Source organism: Papio anubis, chromosome 13, assembly GCF_008728515.1.
Source record: "Papio anubis isolate 15944 chromosome 13, Panubis1.0, whole genome shotgun sequence".
In the NCBI taxonomy this organism is placed as follows: Eukaryota; Metazoa; Chordata; class Mammalia; order Primates; family Cercopithecidae; genus Papio; species Papio anubis.
Window position 1 is genome coordinate 11891725 of NC_044988.1, and position 21633 is coordinate 11913357.

Below are 21633 nucleotides of genomic sequence, written 5' to 3' on the forward strand. Positions count from 1 at the left end.
TTTACTGTTTTAATCTCTTCATAAGAATAAAAATTAAGAACATCTTTTCTTCCCTTTCTGTGTTAAGAATTATTTCCCTTTAGAAATTTATTTGGTAATGTTTGCCAGATTATTTTATATATAAGCTGTTCATTTTTTAAATTAATTTTTATTTTTTTACAAGTCAGAAAGGAATATGGTTCATATTAAGTAAGTACTGCTGTAATGGACATTTAGATTTTGTTCCTCTTGACTCTCTGATGGTGTTCTGGGAAATGTGTTGAACTGGACAAATGTATACGTGTAGTAGAGCAGTTCAGTTTTTTTTTATGACAGTCTAAGTGTTGGGCTACTCTGGCCTCCATCCTCCTGCCCTATCCCCCTGTCTGTTTCTTGGTATGTTCTTTCAACTAATGTTTTAAAATAAAAGGGATGTTTTATTTGAAAAATAATACAAATAAGGATTATAATTGTATTATTTTCAGGCCAACTTTATATTTCATAATATTAATTCACAATATAAATTTAAAATTTACATCACTGATTTATAATATCATCGTTTCATTCAAAACTTACATGTGGGCCAGGCACAGTGGCTCATGCCTGTAATCTCAGCACTTTGGGAGGCCAAGGCGGGTGGATCACTTGAGGTCAGGAGTTTGAGACCAGCCTAGCCAATGTGACAAAAGCCCGTCTCTACTAAAAATCCAAAAATTAACCTGGTGTGGTGGTGGGTGCCTGTAATCCCAGCTACTCAGGAGGCAGAGGCAGGAGAATCGCTTCAACCTGGGAAGCAGAGGTTGCAGTGAGCTGAGATGGAGCCACTGCACTCTAGCCTGGATGACAGAGCAAGACTCTGTCTCAAAAAAAAAAAAAAAAAAAAAGAAAAGAAAAGTTATACATGAATTAATTGTCTTTTTTTTTTTAAACAGATAAAAAATTTGGAGTAAAGGCTAGAATTAATGGGGCTCTGAATATAACCCTGAATTTGGTCAAGCAGAATTTGCAGAATCATCGCTTGGTTCTACCTTGCCTTCAGCTTTTACGAGTATATTCTGCCAACTGTGAGTATTTAAGTGGCTTTTAGTTGACTCAGTGTTGTAAAGTTACACAAAAAGAATTTTAAAGTATTATGATTCTGTAAACCTCTGAAATTTGTGAAAAAGGAAAGAGAAGATTTAATATGGCTCATTTTAACTCTTGACTCCAACCACAACAAAAGTGATGTGGGGTAAGGTTAAGTTGGGCTGTGCATGGTGGCTCATGCCTGTAATCCTAGCACTTTGGGAGGCCAAGGCGGGCGAATCACCTGAGGTCCGGAGTTCAAGACCAGCATGGCGAAACCCCGTCTCTACTAAAATTACAAAAATTAGCCGGGCACGGTGGTGGGCACCTATAATCCTGACTATTCGGGAAGCTGAGGTAGGAGAATCGTTTGAACCTGGGAAGCGGAGGTTGCAGTGAGTCGAGATTGTGCCATTGCACTCCAGCCTGGGTGACAGAGCAAGATTCCATTTCAACAACAACAACAACAACAACAACAACAACAACAAAAGAAGAAGATTAAGTTGATAAAACCTTGAACATTCTAAGTAATTTCCCCAGTTTATAAAGGATAGGAGTGAGGAGGATGGGTAGGCAGCCTGTATGTGGAAGAATATGAGGGTATTGGCTGCTGGAAAAGCTCCTGTGCCTCTTTGGACTGTCACAGATGAGAGGAAAGCAGAAAAGGAAGGGATGCAGTAGCATGGTCACCTGGAGCTGATTCTCTTCAGCAGTCAACAGGGAAGTAGCAGAACTGAAAATAAGTAGTATGGGAACCTCTGAGGAAGCTAGAGAGAAGAGGGATCACAGAGAGAGAGACTCAGTTAAAATGTCTTCCAGAACACACACACTCACTAACACGAGGTTCCACACCATGAGGTGTGGATTTTTTTTCTATTCTCTGATTGCAGAATTGAAGTGGTTAATGAAAGAACCTAAGATTGAATTGCAGAATATATGTTACTGTAGAATATTATTGTAAAATAATGATAGAGTGCTAGATATGTGTGTATATTGCATATATACATATATGTAATATATAAACATATGTAAGCTTACGTATATGTCTCTGTGTGTGTATATCAGTACCTTTAAAATATGGCTAAAGGTGTGCTCTGTGGAAAACAGCTTAGAACACTTAAATAACACGTAATTAAAAAGAACATAAGGAAATAAATGAATTAGATACCTAACCAATGAAGTTAAGAACAGAGAAATAAACACCGGGAAAGTCAAGAAATGAAATAATAAAGGGAAAATGAAAAATATGCATTAGAAAATAGAAAAGCAGTTGATTAAAAAAAAAAAAACAACGGTATTGGATTAAAAATAAAATAGGCTGGTACAGTGGCACATGGCTGTAATCCCAGCACTTTGGAAGCTAGGCAGAAGGACCACTGAAGGCCAGGAGTTTGCAACCAGCCCAGGCAACATAGTGAGGTGCCATTTCTACAAAAAATGGAAAAAATTGGCTGGTCGTGGTGATGTGTGCCTGCAGTCTCCGCTACTCAGGAGGCTAAGGTGGGAGGATTTCTTGAGCCCAGGAGGTTGAGGCTGCAGTGAGCCAAGACTGCACCACTGCACTCCAGCTTGGGCAACACAGCAAGACACTATCTCAAAAAAAAAACAATGCAACAAAACCCCCAAAATGTAAAAAGTAAAACAACTAAACTACCAAATACTCCAGTCAAGGTAAAAGGAATACAGTATAGACATGAAATTAGAAGGGATAATGGAGTAATAAACAGATACGAGAAAATTAAGATCATCCTACGAAATATTAGGAGCTACATTTTTGGTGGCATTTTATTGGATTAACCAGTAGAAGGCTAGCAAACGGCTTATCTATAATTTAAAAATTGTTTATTAAACAATTTTCTTTTAGAGACAGGGTCTTGCTATATATCTCAGACTGGCTTTGAACTCCTGGCCTTAAGCAGTCCTCCTGCTTCAGCCTCCCAAGCAGCTGGGACTACAGGCACATGCCACTGTGCCTGGTTCTACAATATATTTAATAACATTTGTTCAGAATTAAAAATGTTAAGCACAGTTTTCTGATTAGGTAATTATTTGCATATTCCATATTAAACACTGAAATTGTTTCATCTTTTTCCCTGCTACTCTTGCTTTAATTAAAGTCCTCATTACCTGTTACCTAGACCATAGCCTCCTAATGTGTCTTTCAAAACCAGCTTCCCCAGAGTTCTTTGAATTCTGACCTGTTTATTTAAAATGCACATCTGATTTGTTGTTCCTTTTGGGTGATTCCACATAGTCAAAAGAGTTAACAACTTCTGGCCGGGCGCGGTGGCTCAAGCCTGTAATCCCAGCACTTTGGGAGGCCGAGACGGGCGGATCACGAGGTCAGGAGATCGAGACCATCCTGGCTAACACGGTGAAACCCCGTCTCTACTAAAAAATACAAAAACTAGCCGGGTGAGGTGGCGGGCGCCTGTAGTCCCAGCTACTCGGGAGGCTGAGGCCGGAGAATGGCGGGAACCCGGGGGGCGGAGCTTGTAGTGAGCCGAGATCGGGCACTCCAGCCTGGGCGACAAAGGGAAAACCCCTCTTCAAAAAAAAAAAAAAAAAAAAAGAGTTAACAACTTCTAGGGCCTTTCATAATTTGTTTCTCAACTTCTTTTTCCACCTCATCTTCCTATTTGTGTATCTTTGTTTGATACTCTGTGTTTAACAATATGTAACTGCTCACATGGTGATGTTCATTGTCTTCGTTCTGTTTGTATCATTCCTGTGTCCAGAGCCACATCTACTGCTTTACCTCAACTCCTGTCCTAGCTAATACCTACTCACTTTTAAAGACTGAGCCTAGGCATCATTTTCTCCAGAAATGTCTGTGTCTCGCTCTGAATTAGGAACATCTCAGTGGTGTAATCCAAATAGTCTACAATTCTTAATCAATTTTGAAAGTAATTTAGTAATTATTTGTTTCATTCTCTCTGCACTTTGTTCTTTGAGGTCAGAGGCTATTCTTGTTTTGGAATCCCCATAACCTGGTGTTCAGTGAGGTTCACTAAATTTATTAGAGAAGTATGGAGTAACTGAAGAATTTTTTTTATAATAGTTTTTTTTTTGCATATAACTTGTTTCAGAATTTCCCTGCACTTTCCATAACTAAGCAAAAACAAAAAACAGTATTTCTTCATGTGGTTAGCTTAGATGGACTTTAAGAGTGGCTTGAGTTGACATTTACTAAACAATTTGTATATGTTTTTGGCTATGTATCACTAAGTGTACACATTTTTGGTTGTCAAAGCTTAAAATAATTTCGCATCTCTTTCTCCCTCTCTCAGCTGTGAATTCAGTATCCTTAGGGAAAAATGGAGTTGTGGAACTGATGTTTAAAATCATTGGACCATTTAGTAAGAAGAATTCCAGTCTTATAAAGTGAGTAAATGTTTTGAATATAAACATAGGCATAGCCTTTGTTACTCTGGGCCTCATTATCTTGAGATGTACAATGAGCAGGTTGAATTAAATTGTCTCCAGGGTTATTTCATTTCTTAGTTCTTAAATAATGATTTTATCATGATAAAGATTTTCTTTAGTATAAAATTTAATCTTCACAAATATATCAAAACTGGACAGTTTTGAATTCATTGAATATAATGTTTATAGTAACTGAGACTGAACATTTCTAGATACGGTAAAAGGAAAAAAGATTAGAGTATTCATTCAGAAACATTTATTGAGTGCCTACTATATTTCTCACCCAATTTTACAATCTTGTAATGACTTCTTCATTCTTATGAATACCTGAACAATCTTAAATTGATATATTTCTATTTTGTCAAAATCACATCATTCTTTTTCCCCATCCATTATGTGTGTGTGTATATATACATATGTATGTATGTATGTATGTATGTATGTATGTATTTTTATTCATTCCTAGGCCTTTCAGCCTCAGAAAATGAAAGTCATGTCTCATTTATTGGTTACAGTTTAATATTTTCTTAAACCATTTTAGAGTTCTTTCTTTAAAATTTTTTTTTATTGTGGAATTTTAAAAATATACATAAAATAGAGTTTATATTATATTAAACTAATTATATTGAGTTATATTAATTACTTATTGTGTTTAACAATTCTGAACATTCCACCATTTTTGTTTCATTTATTTCCACTCCACACTTTTGTTTGTTTGTTTTTCCTGGGGTACTTTTAAGAAATCTCAGGTGTTTTATATGTACATAAATGTGTGTGTATTTCTATAAGCAGATCCTAGATATTTTCTCTTGGATTATTTTCTTTGAATATTATTTATTTTCTCAATACCTCAGTATATAATTCTACTAAATAAGGACTTAACAATAAGCAGAATACTACAATCATAGCCAATACAATTATTAATTTCTTTTTTTTTTGAGATGCAGTTTGGCTATGTATCACTAAGTGTACACATTTTTGGTTGTCAAAGCTTAAAATAATTTCACATCTCTTTCTCCCTCTCTCAGCTGTGAATTCAGTATCCTTAGGGAAAAATGGAGTTGTTGCCCAGGCTGGAGTGCAGTGGCATGATCATGGCTCACTGTAGCCTCAAATTCTTAGGCTCAAGTGATCCTCCACCTCTCTCTCCTGATACTTTCTTAATACAATCTAAAATCTAGTCTGTGTTTGGTTTTCTTCAGTTGTTTCAAAATAGCCCTTTTTTAGTTGGTTTGTTTGACTTAGAATCCAAACAAGATACATGCATTAGTCTTCATTATATTTAGGAAATTTCCACACCTACACAAATGTAGAGAGGATAATATAATGAATTCTGTTGTATCTGTTACCCAGTTTTACTGTCAAAAATCTGTCATTTTAATTTCATTTTCCTTTTCTGTTTTTCTTTTTTCCAAGCGTATTTTAAAGCAAGTATCAGCCATTATATCTGATATTTTCTGATTATGTAGGAAATGCCTTTTTTTTTTTTTTTGCAGTTGGCTTGCTTGTTCAGGGTCTCAATTAAGTCTCTACATTATATTTGATTGTTATGTCTCATAATCTTGTGAAATCAAAAAAAGTCTTCCTATGTTTTGGTTTTGTTTTATGTGATGAAGGACTTGAGTGATAGGTCTTTTAAAATGTCCCATGTTCTGGCTTACATTGACTATATCCTGGAATAACTTAACATATGAGTTACATTTTCTATATACCCTTATGTTTTCTATATACTGATAAAACTGTGGCTTGATTAGATTTGGGATTTTGGTTTGGTTTTTTTTTGGTCAAAAATATTTCATAGGTGGAGCTGGCAACTTTGTTTTATGTCACTTAAGATCATTGAGTTGAGGTGATCTATCCGTTAGAAATGTCCCCATCCACTTTTCAGTCAGTGATTTAGCAGTCATTCATGACATTGCCTATATCTGTTGTTTCATTAGTGGTTGGAAAATAATAACTTATCTAATTTTATTTCTGTCCTGTGTTTATTAGCTGTGAATCTTTTGTAATGCAGAACTTGTCCACATGAACTATTTGATTAGATTTTACTCTTAAACAAATAGGCTTCAGGACATTTCCAGTGTTTTCACCCCTTCTTAATAACGGTCAAATATTTTAAAATATTTTGGGAACTTACTTGCACATATAATTATTTTTTAAATATCATTTGGTGGGATGACAGCATAGTTACAGCTGCGTAAGAATTATACACAATCCCAGACTATCTGATGAAATGTAACAAAGCAAACAAAATGTTTGTATCACAATCGGTAACACAGAATATTAGCGTCTTATGGTGGTTTAGAGTGGGCTGTGCAGGCAGACAGACTTGGATTTGCATGTTAGCTCTATCATTTACTGGCCCTAGGATGTAAGTAAGTTACTTAATTTATTATGCCCCAGTTTCCTGTCTGTAAAATGGTAATAGTATTAGCACCTCTATTATAAGATTGTAATGAAATGATTCCTATAATTAGCACAATGCCTGTATTAATGTAATACAGTTTAGGTAAGCAATGCAGTAGTGTGTGTATGAATGATTCCTAGGTAACACTAAAAGTACATTCTTTATGCTTTCATTTATATGCTGTTTTTCCCCTTAATCGGTACGGCATTTTAAAATTTATTTTTTGTATAATGTCCATGATCTCCTACTTAAGATGTACTTCATGCTCTATTATAACCAAGTTATCAAATCTAATATAAAATGTTCCCAGGGGAAATGAAATGGAGCATTTCAAAAGGATCTTTATAATACACCACATGGGGTATATCCAAAACCTTATAGAAATCAGTGGATCTAAAACATCAGAGAAAAGATGAATTATTCATTATTTTTCTATTTCTACTTTAAAAAGAAAAAGCAATCTTTTACTTTATTTTTACTTTAAAAAGAACAAGCCATTCATTGACCAAACTTGCTATATCTTGATCTCTTATCATTTTTAGTAATCTGAGGGTCTCTCCTCTAATTAACTAAAAACCTCAGACATCTAGAGCTTTCTGTTGTATTTCTTCCTCCCTTTAAACAATGCTCCACATTTAATGGGAAGAAGATTGAGATTGAGGAAGAGGTATATTTGAAGGCTTATGCTTCCTTTCCTTTTAAATTTTAGGTTTTGGATTTAAAACTGTTAATCTAGAAGGAAGCAACTCAGGAGGTTATTTTAACTGTATCTTTTTGAGTTTCCCCATAGGTTTGGAAGTCATTGCAAGGACTGCCCTACAACTGAAAGTAGATGTCACTTCACTAGTACCTGGGGACTTAAGCTTTTTTCCTTCACATCTCCTAAATATAAGCCACAGACTACTTTTTGAATTATCGTTGCTTGTAGTATTCTTTGTGGAAATATGAAGACTGGAAAAATACATGAGGAAGTATAAATTATTTATACTGAGAAATTTTAATTAATTAACATAATACAAACTATGCATTTCAATAAATCTAATATTTTACAATTCTTTTGGAACATTAATTTACTCTGACTTATAAATGTTATAGAATTTCAGCGATTTCTTTGTGGTAAAGTTCTAAAAATAACTCTTAAATAACATTTGGTAAAAATGTACAGATGACTTTGCACCAAACTTGACTATATCTTTGAATCTACTGGAAATAAGAAACTGCCATCCGAAAGAACTGGGTTCATATCCCAGCTTTCCAGTGTTGAAAAATAAACATCAACAGGAAAAAGATGTTCTATTTCAGGATTAGAAACTGTCAGAAGCACTTTCATTTGGTTTAAACAGTTGTAACAACTGCCAGTAGGGAGAGTTTCTGAAAGCACTCTAAGATTTTTACAATTTTGAGTAAAGAATCAGCTGTAGAAAGGAAAGTCTTGTGAGTTCATGGTAAGTGATTGCATGTAAGTTACTGTATTAGTTTTCTAGGGCTCTTATAACAAAGTCCACACACTGAGTGGCTCAAAACAACAGACATTTATTGTTTTATAGTTCCAGAGGCTAGAAGTCCAAAATCAACTTGTCAGCAGGGCCGTGCTCCCTCTGAAACCTGTAAGGGAGCATCCTTTCTTGCTTCTTCCTAGCTTCTGGTGGTTTGCTGGCAATCTCTGATGTTCCTAGGCTTGCAGCCGTAGCATTTCGGTTTTTGCTTCCATCATCACGTGGCACTCTCCTCTTTTGTGTCTGTCTTTGCATTGTCTTCTCTCTCCTTGTAACACCACCAGTCTGTTGTATTAAGGGTCCACCTACTCCAGTATGATCTTGCCTTAACTAGTTACATTTGCAATGACGATGTTTTCCAATAAGGTCATATTTGGAGTATTGGGGATTGGGACTTCAACATATCTCTTTGGATACAATTCACCCCATAACAGTGATTTAACTGCATGTACTTAGCAGTAAGCACAATTTGTGATCTTTCACTGTGTTCTATGTTAGCTGTGTCTTAACTTTGCATAGTTTGCATAGTCTTTCACAAAACTTGACTTCTATGTATATATGTAGAAGTTAATGTTTTTGATGGATCATGGTAGTCTCTAATAAAAGTTTGACAAAGAAGCCTTCTTAGTAATGGTAAGAAACATACTACATTGAATGGTAAGTGGAGTCTGCTACTTACTGTAGATAATACATGTAATGCAGTGAGTCTTGAGACCTTCTTAACATGATTAATCAGCAGATTGTTTAGTGCCTTGGGGAGGAAATATTTTGTCTCAGCTTTCTTAATCACTTTTTAAATAGAAGAGATTTATAACATGTAGAAATTAAACAGAGTAACCATAGGAAGAGGGGTTTACTTAGTTTCTCTTATATTACATTGACTTGTTTTTAAAAATACATTTCTGAGATGTAGTTGACATGATAAAATCTGTACATTCAAAGTGTACAATTTGATGAGAATGAACATATAGGCTGGGCTAAAGCCTTTAGGCTTGGTAGGCACAGTACTTCTAGGGTCCCATAAAAATGTTTTAATTTCTTTAAAAATCATATAAAAAATGAACTTTTAGGCTGAAGAAAGTGTTTTCATTTGTGATATTAGTGTATTCATCTTTATACCAACACCAACATGGTTGTAAAATGCTATATGAATTTTAAATACTTTTTTGAAGGGAGGGGCCTATGAAGGCAAAGAAGTCGTCTGGAGCCCATGAAAATCATAATGTGATCCTGGATATATGGCTAAAGCTGTGAAAAACTGTCACCACATCAAGCTAGCATCTCCATCACCCCCAGAGCTTTATTGTGCCCCTTGGTAGTTCTTCCCTTGCGTCTCTTTTGGCCCTAGAGGTCATGGCTGTGCCTTCTATTACTGTAGATTTGGTTACATGTAAGTTCAGGAATTTTATCTAAATGGAATCGTAGTGTGTGTACTCTTTTTCGTGGTGAGGTGGATCTGGCTTCTTCCATGTATCATTATAGATTCACTTATGTTGCACATATCAAAAATTTATTCCTTTTTATTGTTGAGTAGTACTCACAATTATATGGCTGTATTGTAATTTGTTTATCCATTCACCTATTAATGGACATTTGAGTTGTTTTTAGTTTTTGACTGTTACAAATATATATAAAGCTGCTGTGAATGTTTATTGGGATATATAAGCATTCACAGACTTTTTATGGTCATATATTTTTTATTTCTGCTGAATAGATATCTAGGAGTGGAATGGCTGGATCAATTGGTAGCTTTTCAGAAAAACTGCCTTTCTGCAGTATGTTAAATCTTTCCTCTGCTTGAACACGTGGAGTACTATTGTGATAAGTGTTTTAATGTTTTCTAATGTTTATGTCAGGTCTAGGTCTGTTTCAATTTTTTTTTTTTTTTTTTTTTATAATCGTGGGTCTTTTTTTCCCTGCTTTTTGCATGCTTGATAATTTTTGAGTGCCAGTCATTGTGAATTTCACCTTGTTGAGTGCTGGATATTTTCGTATTTCTATATTCTTGAGGTTTGTTCTGGGATGTGGTTAAGTTAGTTGGAAATAGTTTGATCTGTAAATGTCTTTTCACGTTTGTTAGAAGGAATCAAAGCACCGTTTAGGACTGATTATTCCCCACTACTGAGGCAGAATCCTTAGGAGCACTCTACCCAATGAATTACGAGGATTTCCAGTGCGATTGGTGGGAACAGGCACAGTTCTCAGCCCTGTATGAATACTGAATGTGGTTCTCCAGTCCTTTTGGATGGCTTTTCCCCATCCTTAGTAGTTACTTCACACACATGTGCTGATCACTACTTTGCTGAATATTCCAACACAACTCGCTGAAAATCCCTGAGCATTCTTTTTGTACAGCTCTCATTTTCTGGTATTCTGTCCTGTGAACTCTAATTGACTTGACCTCCCTGGACCCTCTGTGTCCTCAGTCAGGGAGTTCATCTGCTCAACTTTTGGGATCTGCCAGACTCTACCTAGGTTCCATCTCCCTGTGCTGTGGGTTGGTCTCTCTCAAGGTGTAGTAAGCTGGGGCAGTTGTAGGGCCCATCTCATTTTTGCCATTTCTGTGGATCTCTCTCTTTCATTGCTTGATATCCAGTATCTTAAACAGCCATTCCATTTTGTCCATAAAAAGAATTTACATCAAATGAGAGGGTACATCCGGTTTCTGTTACTCCATCTTGTCTGGAAGTGAAAGTTCAGGTAGCCTTCTCAAAGGGAGCCTGACATTTCTGATTTCATAATTTCCTTTCTTAACAAGAGAATTACATTCTTCATTTTCTGTTGCATTGACATTTTATGTGGCCCTAGGCCTGTTATATTTCAGTTCTGTGGAACAAAATTGTTTTAAGAAGGAAACTAGAAAACATATATAAAGCACCTGTAACAGTGTCTGGCATTTGTCAGGTCTTGCTGAAGTAGTTTTCCTTTCCATTTTAGTTTTTATAAATCGCAGTCTCATATGGAACATTCATTTAGTTTTGTGTTTAATTTTGAACAATTTAAAAGCCATCCTTGTTCTCATAGTTTTATATTCTCCTGTACATTTTATTGCATAAGTGTAAAAGTATGGAAAGTTTCTTACTGATAATTCAATGCAATGAAAATGTAATACAAAATTTTATAATGTTTACTTTTAACTCACCAACACTTCACATTGTTTTGAGGAAGTTACAGGTATGAATTTATTTATTATTTTACAAACATTATTATAAAGATTTACGTGGTTGCTTTATTTTTGTCAGTAAATGCAAGTGTAGCCATTAAGAACTTCCTCTTACTGGGCATTTGTTAAGCACTTACCGTGTGCCTAGTCCTGGATTATTGTTTCAAATTTTGCTATGAACTTTACCTACCCATCTTAAGTCTTGTAATCTGTTATGCTCTTTACCTTTACTTACACCTAGTCATGCTACTTCCCTTTTACTGCTGATGTATGCAACTTTTACTTTATTACTTCCTTTTTGTTTTTAATTTCTTGAGCAGTTTTTTCATAGGTGTGCTCTTTTATTACATTATGTAGATTGTAAAATTATCTGTGGAAGAGATAAGTTTGTTTTCTAATTTTATAACCATGAAGAACTTGCTACTGTGGTTATCAAGTAGGCATTCAACAAATGCTTAATGGTGAGTGAAATGATTGTTTCATAATATACACAATTTTAATGCAAATTAATTGTAATTGTTGCTGTATTACCAAGAGGTACCATAATATGTGCCTTACATTTTAAAAATTATTGAAATTAAGTGCCATTTCTTCAGTAACTGATTAAAAATAAGTGATTTGAATTACAGGTTTTCCTTGGTGATATTATGTGTATTTTTACAGCTGATTAATGGCAGTTGATTTCACTGTGTGTGACTATTTATGTTCAAATACAATTTAAATACTTTCGATTTTGGGGGTGATTGCTTTGTCCGCTAAGGGACAGTAAGAGTTTTTGAGATATTACTTAGGCTTCTTACTCATCTTAGTGCGTCATAGCTGAAAAATGGTAAGGGCTCATACTTCTCCCCAACCTTCAAGTTCCAAAATATTTTTCCTTTGTTATGGCCTTAAATAGGAGGATATATACCTCGATAGAACGGAAATAACTTTCAAGTCAGAAAGTTACAATATCTATAGAATTTTGTTGTTATAAACTCGTGTTAAGATTTGTTTTTAATTCCTTTGCAAGTCACGGCGTATGATTTTTAATAGAGTGGTTCCTTTGTTAACTCTCAGGTCAGATACAGAGGCTAATGAATGATTCCGTTCATCTAACTTCTGGCAAAAACTTAGACATTGTTAATTTCCTTCTTTTTCTTTCTCAAAACATTTTTTTGTTCCCATCTATTGATATTTCAGTCTTTTTCATATCCAATTTTAAGCTGAAGAGAGAGATGCATACAGAGAAATACCATGTATAATTAACTTAAAAAAGAATAAACTTTGGAATAGATAATAGAATAATGACTTATTGAAAAAGATTGTATGAATTTACTATTGTAGATTAATTTTACTAGTTTTGTTGTTGTTTGTGTTTTCTTGTTGTGTTGACAGGGTTGCTTTAGACACTCTTGCTGCATTGCTAAAATCAAGTAAGTTTTTAAATACTAGAAATACTAGATACTATTTTTCTGAGAATTCTATTTACTATGTTAAAGAAACTGGAAATGTAGATTTAGACTATAGTAATAAAACTGGTTTATAATATTCTAATGTCAAAATTGATTTTTCCTTTTAGCGTAGTTGCTATGCATCATAACTAATACCATATTATGTTTTTGAGCTATAATTTATTTAGTACATTTGTATAATTTAGTCAAGCACATTGATTTCTTATTTCTAAGTAATTTAGATAACATTACGATCCGTTAGTAGAGGAAAATATATAAGTATCATGTTTTGAAAGTAAAGCTAACATGGTATTGAACTTTTACTATAAGAAATATCTTTAACAACTACTATCTCTGATTTTGTGAGTAACTTAGAACCCTACAAATTTTATTTCTGCCATAAATGTAAGTTTACATAACATTTAGAAAATGTGACAATATACATTTACAGCCTAATTCATTTACAAAAGAAAGCACTGTTTTCCTTATCAGAATTGAAGCATTGGAGTAGATATGTCTTATGCTTTTGGAGAGTAATCGTCTGTACTTATATATATTGTTTCTCTCCAAGATACTGAGTATCTTTATTTTAAATATTTTTTTATTGGGCTTCAGGGGTCTATTGGTTGATTAAATAAACATTTTGTTTAATCACAGTAACATTTGGTCTTAACAATCTGTGTTGGTGGCTGGGTGACTTTTGTATGTCCCCACCACATTCCACCCTCCACAAGGGAAACATAATTAATAGCTAGCTCATCAAGAACTGTCTGTCAGGGGTGAGACCAACTTGCCCTTACATTTGAATTACCAGAATTCTTTTTTTTTTTAAATAATAGCAAATAATGAAATGATCAAAAATCTAATATTTGGTAATGATTTATTAAATTTAAAAAATCACCTTAGGTATTAGTAGTAAATAATATAATTCTCATTTAACAACTTTATTTTTCAAATGAAGTATATGACACTCAATTAGATTAGCTGTGTAGCTCTATTTTCATATATGATGTGGTAAGCTTTAGACCAAGATCACATGTGGATTAATTTTAGAAGATATTTTTAGCTTTGCTTTGATGGGTCCTGAGTTTGTAGTTTAAACTGTATAAAGATTAATTCTTAATATGGGCAAATACTTTTGATTTGGAGTAGATTAGAATAGCTGTTAAAACTAAAGTTTTATTAAAGCTTACTAATTTTCAGGATCACTGATAGCAAAGTCATTAATTCTAAGTTAGTAAAAGCTAAAATTCTCATAAGTTGCAAGTATTTTATAGAAATCAATTAATTCATGATGACTGTAATTTAATATTTTCAGTTTTTAGTAGTCTCCTTTTTACTCCCTGCTTTTTCAAACGAGGGTGGTGGGCAAACATACCTGTTTATTCCATCAGAATAAGAAATGTAACTGACAAGTAGAATGACTTCAGTTTATATTTAATATATTTTCAGATGACACATAGCCCTAAATAGGATGAAAATTGAATGATGCAAAATAAAATTTAGTAGTGTACTGCATATTTTTAAACAAATCATGGCATTTTGGAGCATTCTCATTTATTTTTCAAATTTTGTTTTGGTTTTGGTGGGGAGGAGCAATCATTTTCTTTAAAAGGATCAATTAGATTTTAGAGAGGGAAGAAGAGACATAGGCTAATTGTGAGTTTGGTACACTGAATACATGAATAAAGTTCCCTTTACTAATGTTTTAATTGTGCTCAGCACAGATTGCATGTAGCTCAGTTCACTTCCTTTAAGGGGCACTCAGCACCTGTGTTTGAATTATGGGCAAGTTTCTTTCTTGATCTTTCATGAAGAATTTTAATATTTCTCATAAATACCATTTAGGCTATTGGGAATCATGGTGGAAACACACAAGGTTTGTAATAGGAATTAGAATGATCATAATGGCTTTTAACAAAATCACATTCACAGCTAGTAAACTAAAGGCTTATTTCCAACTGGTATAAACAAAGCGTATATTCATGTAAAATGTATGAAGCTTTTCTTGGTCAAAACAATGGAAGTGATTTTGTAAACAGCCACAGCCTTAGCACACTAGCTATTGTAGACACAATAGAGGGTTTAAAGCCTTCACTTAAGAAATCTTTTCTCTAGCTCTAGTAAATGTCTTCTGCCTAATGTCAGAACGTAGTTCTGAAAGGGAATTAATAAGTTCATCTCAGTGTTGTGTTTTAGGTTTGTACTAGCACATTTAGAAACTGTGATAATTCAGGCAACTAAAATCATTGGAGCCTTACTATTGCATTATCTTAGTGTCCATACTGTGAACCTAGTGGTTATTTTATAGGTATATTTGAGATTAAGAAAAGATTAGTATTTCCTTGTAATTAAACCACCTCAGATGGGTATTGCACATGATCTTGCGCTCCTTGTAATTAACCCGCCAGAGTAGCATTGGGTGAGTTGGTATGTTGCTCTGATGTGATTCCCTTGCCACTATCTGAGTAAAATACACCCTATGGTTAATAATTTTAAATACTATACTTTTAAAAATAATAAAATTAGGTCAAACGTGGATATGTTAATTCTACTCCAATAAAATTGAGTATTTACAAAAACCTTTAGTGTAGTTCTTACTGCAGTAAAAATCTAATGACTAGAAAGCCACAAAGCACTATTCTCTAATCATGTAATGCTCCTTAAATTTCATTTACTAAAAAAGTTATGTAAGTATTTTTAAATGAGCATTGTTTTAGTATGAATATTTATATAATTGTGGAGTAATTAGAGCAATTAATTTTAGTGGAAACAAAGTTTGCAATAGAAGCTACAATTCAATAGGGTTTATTTCAGTGGGAACATAAAGTTTGTAATATAAATTATAAAAATGATAGCGGATCTTCTAAAAATCACATTCACAACTAGCAAGTAGAAAGCTTATACATTTCATTTGGTGTAACAAAAATCAGTATATTCATAAATTTTAAAATACATGAAGCTTTTGTTAGTAAACAAAAGCATTTAAAAAGATGTTCCTCTAATTTTAGTAAAGAGATTTTGATGTTTATAAATTGTGAAACAGTATACAGGCAGATTTTGGAAGAGGTTGTAATTTGCTCTCTGGAACTTCATATTTGTTTTGTTAGAAAAAATTTAAATATGTGGTTGTCATTTGTTTTGGAAAAAAAATTATAAGTATCCATCATACTATTGAGGTAATATTTTAAATTTGATTTATTCTACCACTCTCTCTCATCATTTAAAAAATATTCTTTCTCAATTTTCTTTTGTTAAAGAAACAAATGCCAGGAGAGCTGTAGACAGAGGATATGTCCAAGTGCTTTTAACAATTTATGTAGATTGGCACCGCCATGATAACCGGCATAGAAACATGCTCATTCGGAAAGGAATTTTACAGAGTTTAAAAAGTGTTACAAACATCAAGTTGGGAAGAAAAGCATTTATTGATGCCAATGGGATGAAAATTCTGTATAACACTTCACAAGTGAGTTATTTTCTTCTTCTTATCCTGATTATGTACTAATGATATGATTTGGTTGTTAAGAAAACTGAATTAGTGTACAAATACTCAGAAACATATACACATGATAAATGCATTTTTTGAAAATCTTAAAAGTAAAAGACACGTGAAAATAAAAGTAAAAGAGTCGTGAAAATCTTAAAAGACACATGTGAAAATCTTAAAAGTAAAAGACACATGTGAAAATCTTAAAAGTAAAAGACACATGTGAAAATCTTAAAAGTGAAAGACACACATTATTTCTCACATGTGGCCTCAGGCTGAGTTGGAGGAAATGGTCCGTGCACAGCTCTGCAATGTGAAATTTTCTTTGAAAGGCAAAAGAAAGAAGTAGAAATTCATCCACTTAGCAAGAGGGGATTCCATGAAGCCATGTTTTCTAGGATGTGTAGTTGGCTGTACTCAGTGTTGTATGCTCCTCTCATGAGGTATCTGTGGATCCTTTATAGCCTGTGAAGCAGCTTTGTTGTCTGTGAGTGTTGTGCATGTTTTCCTGCTGGATAGAGGCTTCTTTGAATAGAGAAGGTATAAAAATGAAACCTGGAACTGGGAATGCTAGATCTGCCAGCCATTTTAAGCATAAACATTTTTGACAATATATTTAGTGAGATCTTTTCCAGCATCTGTGTTGACTGTCAGCTATGGGGAATGAGGATGTTGCAGTGCAACCCCACCCGCGTTTTTTTAAAAGAAAGCTATAATTATTAGAAAGAAAGCTGTCTTTTTGAAAATATCAGTCAGTTATATTGATTGTGCCCTCCTGGTCTTACACATGACAAACACAACCTATTTTTATGTGACAAGAGTTAAGATATCTGAACACATATTTTATGTTTACCTTAGTTTTTTCTTTTCTAGGTCAATCATATGCACTTGTTTTTACTATTCCTAGTATAGACATTGATGGATATTTTATATATGAGGAAGAGTTAGGTGACTTGGTTTATGGCACTTAACATTTCTGATCTTAATTTCTCATTTGTTTTGACAGGTCAGATGTGAAAATGTATATGGAAACTTTTACAGTGTATCAGAGTACCATCTAAATGTCAATTGTCACTAATAATACTATTGTTATATGACAGTTTCATATCCCATGTCCCTTAACCCTTCTCCAGATTAGATACCAGGATGGTACTCAGACTCTTAAAACCTTATATTGTGAGCCAGGTGTGGTGGCTCACGCCTGTAATCCCAGCACTTTGGGAGGCTGAGGCGGGTGGATCACAAGGTCAGAATATTGAGACCATTCTGACTAACACAGTGAAACCCCTTTCTACTAAAAATACAAAAAATTAGCTGGGCGTGGTGGCGGGCGCCTGTAGTCCCAGCTACTCGGGAGGCTGAGGCAGGAGAATGGTATGAACCCAGGAGGCAGAGCTTGCAGTGAGCTGAGACTGCGCTACTGCACTCCAGCCTGGGCGACAGAGTGAGACTCTGTCTCAAAAAAAACCAAAAAACAAAAAACCTTTATATTATGAAATTCAGGCTATCCTTTTATAAGGTGAATAGCCAACTTATGAGAGGTATTATTGCATGCTAACTGATACAGTTCTGAGGAAGGTTTAGTCAAATGCATGTTTTGTTGTTGTTGTTGTTTTTCAATTTCTTGCACTTTTCAAATTTTCTTGCTTAATCTTTTTTCCCCCTTTTCCCTTAAATTATCTTTTTTATTTTATGCCCTAGGCTTGCTAAGTGTCCCCCCAAGTCATTCCAAAGATGGTACTGATTTCTGCTTAGTGAAATATTTAAGGAAAAGTTCTTCTCAATTTGCCACATGGGGTTCTTACTTACAGATAGATAATTCTGAATAGTAAAGCTATTTTTTAATTATTCTGTGTTAAAATACTGGTTTTTGAGATATTTGTTTCTAGAAAATTATTAATGTATTACTTTTTGAAGTAAAGTAAAATTGGTTCAGTTATTCATCAAAACCATTCTTTTTCTTTTTCTTTTTTTTTTAAAAACAGGAATGTCTGGCAGTCAGGACTCTGGATCCTCTTGTCAATACCTCCAGTCTGATAATGAGGAAGTGTTTCCCAAAAAATCGACTGCCACTCCCAACAATTAAAAGTTCTTTTCATTTCCAGTTGCCTGTTATTCCTGTGACTGGTCCTGTGGCTCAGCTCTACAGCTTACCCCCTGAAGGTAGGATCACAGGGTTACTGCTGCTTTTTGTAGATTCTTAGAATTATGTGACCCTGTCATTTTTTTTTTTTAATTTATGTCTAACTCCTCAGCAAAGGAAGGCCTTAATGAACATGATAAACATTCACATTTTATTTTATTTAAGCATTTCTTTAAATATAAGAAATTGGAGGCAATAATTAAGCGAAATGGTGTGGGATGTGTTGTATATATGCAAATGTGAATTGTGAAATAATTAAGCTTCACATAGGAACATTATTTGATAGCTTACGTACTTTTTTTTTTTTTTTTTTTGAGACAGAGTCTTGCTCTGTTGCCCAGGGTGGAGTGCAGTGGTGCAATCTCAGCTCACTGCAACCTCTGCCTCCTGGGTTCAAGCAATTCTTCTGCCTCAGCCTCCTGAGTAGCCAGGATCACAGGCATGTGCCACCACTCCTGGGTAATTTCTGTGTTTTTAGTAGAGACGGGTTTTTGCCACGTTGGCCAGGCTGTTCTCAAACTCCTGACCTCAAGTGATCTGTCTGCCTTGGCCTCCCAAAGTGCTGGGATTGCAGGCATGAGCCACCATACCCGGCCCAACTTATGTATGTTTTTAAAGTGTAAAAATATAAACATTAAATGTTTAGGTAATTGTGTTTGGGTTTACATTTGTAACTTTTCAGTGAATTTTTTTTTCTTAAGTTAAAAAAAATTAATCAAAATTACTATGGTTTTATGCTTAACAAAAACTTGCACATGACTGACTTGGATGAAAATATGAAATTATCTGAGGCAGACTATTTGTCATTTTCCATATTATACTGTAGGTATACAGTAGAGGAAGTAAGAGTTTAAGTTTATTTATGTGGGGAAGAAGAATTTCTTTGATAACATCTACCAAAGTGAAGAAGAGAAAGTAGTCCCGGCTTTTAATAGAATTTCTATAGTATTTTCTTGTCAGTTGATTACTTTTTTGAAAAAAAAATTTGAAGATTCTTTATATATAAAAATTCTTATTTGAAGCAAGTGTTTTAAAATAGTTTTAAAGGAATTATATTAGTTTCATTATCCTTGATAAAAATTTGTTAATGGTATATGTCATAGGGTACTATTACGTTTTTATTTTTAAAATATGTAATTATTAAAACACAGTTTGACACAAAATATCAAAATGGATTATTTAGAAACCTCCTTTAAAATGTTGAAAAGTCTAAGACTAAGTCTAGGACTTATGAGTAAGAAAGCTAAGTAAAAGCAATGGTCCGATACCCTTCTTCCATTCCATTTGAAATCACCGACAGCCTTTTACAGGAGAACATCTGTACCAAATCTGAAAACTAGGTAAAAGGGGCATGGAACAAATACAGAACATGCAAGAAATGTAGTGGAGCTGTGAATAAATGCAGGAGCAGCATCAGACTTCCAGGAATGCATTATCTTCTGCTAAAGTTGAGGTGCCGTCAGCACCAATTTGGGGGGACAATCAGGAAGCAGTTGGAATCCCTTTCTTTCCTATATCAGCGTAGGATCGTGGGGGTTAAAGTGCTGGTTCTCACTGGTGGAAAGCTGGTGAGGCTTCCCTGTGCTGCGGCCAGTAGTAACACCAGGAAGGAGGTAGGATATGCCCCCGCAAATTCTTTATTTAGTGTCTGGATTGATGGATAGAGGAAGCTGACCTCTAGTGCAGCAAATTCACCAAACATGGGAACAAATGAGAAGTTATATTTTTCTTTTGGTTCCTTTTATGCCTGCTTCTCAGACCAATGAGTCACTGGACTAGAAATGCATATTTACCTTGACTGACAAGCCTTCATGATTCAGATGGGAGAGGAGGGTTCTAATAGCAAGTGTATAGATACTAGGAAAATACCCTCATTCTATTTCCATTATTCCTTCCTCCTTTTCTTCCTTCCTTCCCCTGTGTTTCCCAGGCTGATCTTGAAGTCCTGAGCTCAAGAGATCCCCCCACCTCATCCTCCCAAGTAGCTGGGACTACGCACCCTTGCCACTGCTTTGTATTTCATTATTTTCTCACGTCAGGCTTCATTATATGTTTCACAGTCTTTGTTATTATTTACCTTCCTCAGCTAGAATGTGAGTCCACAAGGGTAGGTCTGAGCTCTTTTACTCGCAGCATTTCTGACCCCAAATATGTGTCTTTTGTCCTCCCACCAACCAATTCTCCATATCTTCACACACCAGCTGGGTGTTCTGCAATTCAGTTCGGTTCTGACACTGAACACCTGGAGTAAGTACAGACCCACAGGTTAAGGGTTTAGTCCCATAGGACTGCCACCACTTTAGATAACAATTACAAGTCTGGACTACCTGTATGTCTGACCTATTGGCAATAAAGTTGATGGGGGTGGGGGTTTTCACAACCTGTTCCTCAAGTTTGGTAATTTGCTAGAATGGCTCATAGAACTCAGGAACACTCTACTTATGGTTATGGGTTTATTATAAAGGATACAACTCGAGAGCAGGCAAATGGAAGTGATGCATAGAGCCTGGTATAAGAGAAGGGGTGTGGGGCTTCCGTGCCCTCTCCAGGCACACCACCCTCCCAGCACCATGATGTGTTACCAACTCAGAAACTCTGAGTGGTATGTTGTTTTCTCCTTTTTTTGAGATGGAGTCTCGCTCTGTCTTCAGGCTGGAGTGCAGTGGCATGATCTCAGCTCACTGCAACCTCTGCTTCTCGGGTTCAGGTGATTCTTCTGTCTCAGCCACCCAAGTAGCTGGGACTACAGGCACATGCCACCATGCCCAGCTAATTTTTATGTATTTTTTAGTAGAGACAGGGTTTCACCCTGTTGGCTAGGCTGATCTCAATCTCTTGACCTCGTAATCTGCCCGCTTCAGCCTCCCAAAGTGCTGGAATTACAGGCGTGAGCCACTGCCCCCAGCCAAAACTCTGAGCTTTTATACCATTGTTTACAGTTTTCAAGGAGGTTCCATTATGTGGTATGATTGCTTGGGGCTATTTTTGATAAAATCAGTCCCCAGCTCCTCTCTCCTCAGAGGTTGAGGAG

General features: G+C 35.0%; 1 protein-coding gene across 1 annotated transcript in view; it reads left to right on the forward strand.

Annotated features, from left to right (window-relative positions):
* AGTPBP1 (ATP/GTP binding protein 1) overlaps nucleotides 1-21633 on the forward strand; it is a 198666-nt gene that overhangs the window by 66328 nt on the left and 110705 nt on the right. The window contains 5 exon segments of the mRNA XM_021927597.2: nucleotides 912-1043; nucleotides 4335-4428; nucleotides 12914-12951; nucleotides 16230-16438; nucleotides 18445-18622. Of these exon segments, the coding sequence (XP_021783289.1) occupies nucleotides 912-1043; nucleotides 4335-4428; nucleotides 12914-12951; nucleotides 16230-16438; nucleotides 18445-18622 (651 nt within the window).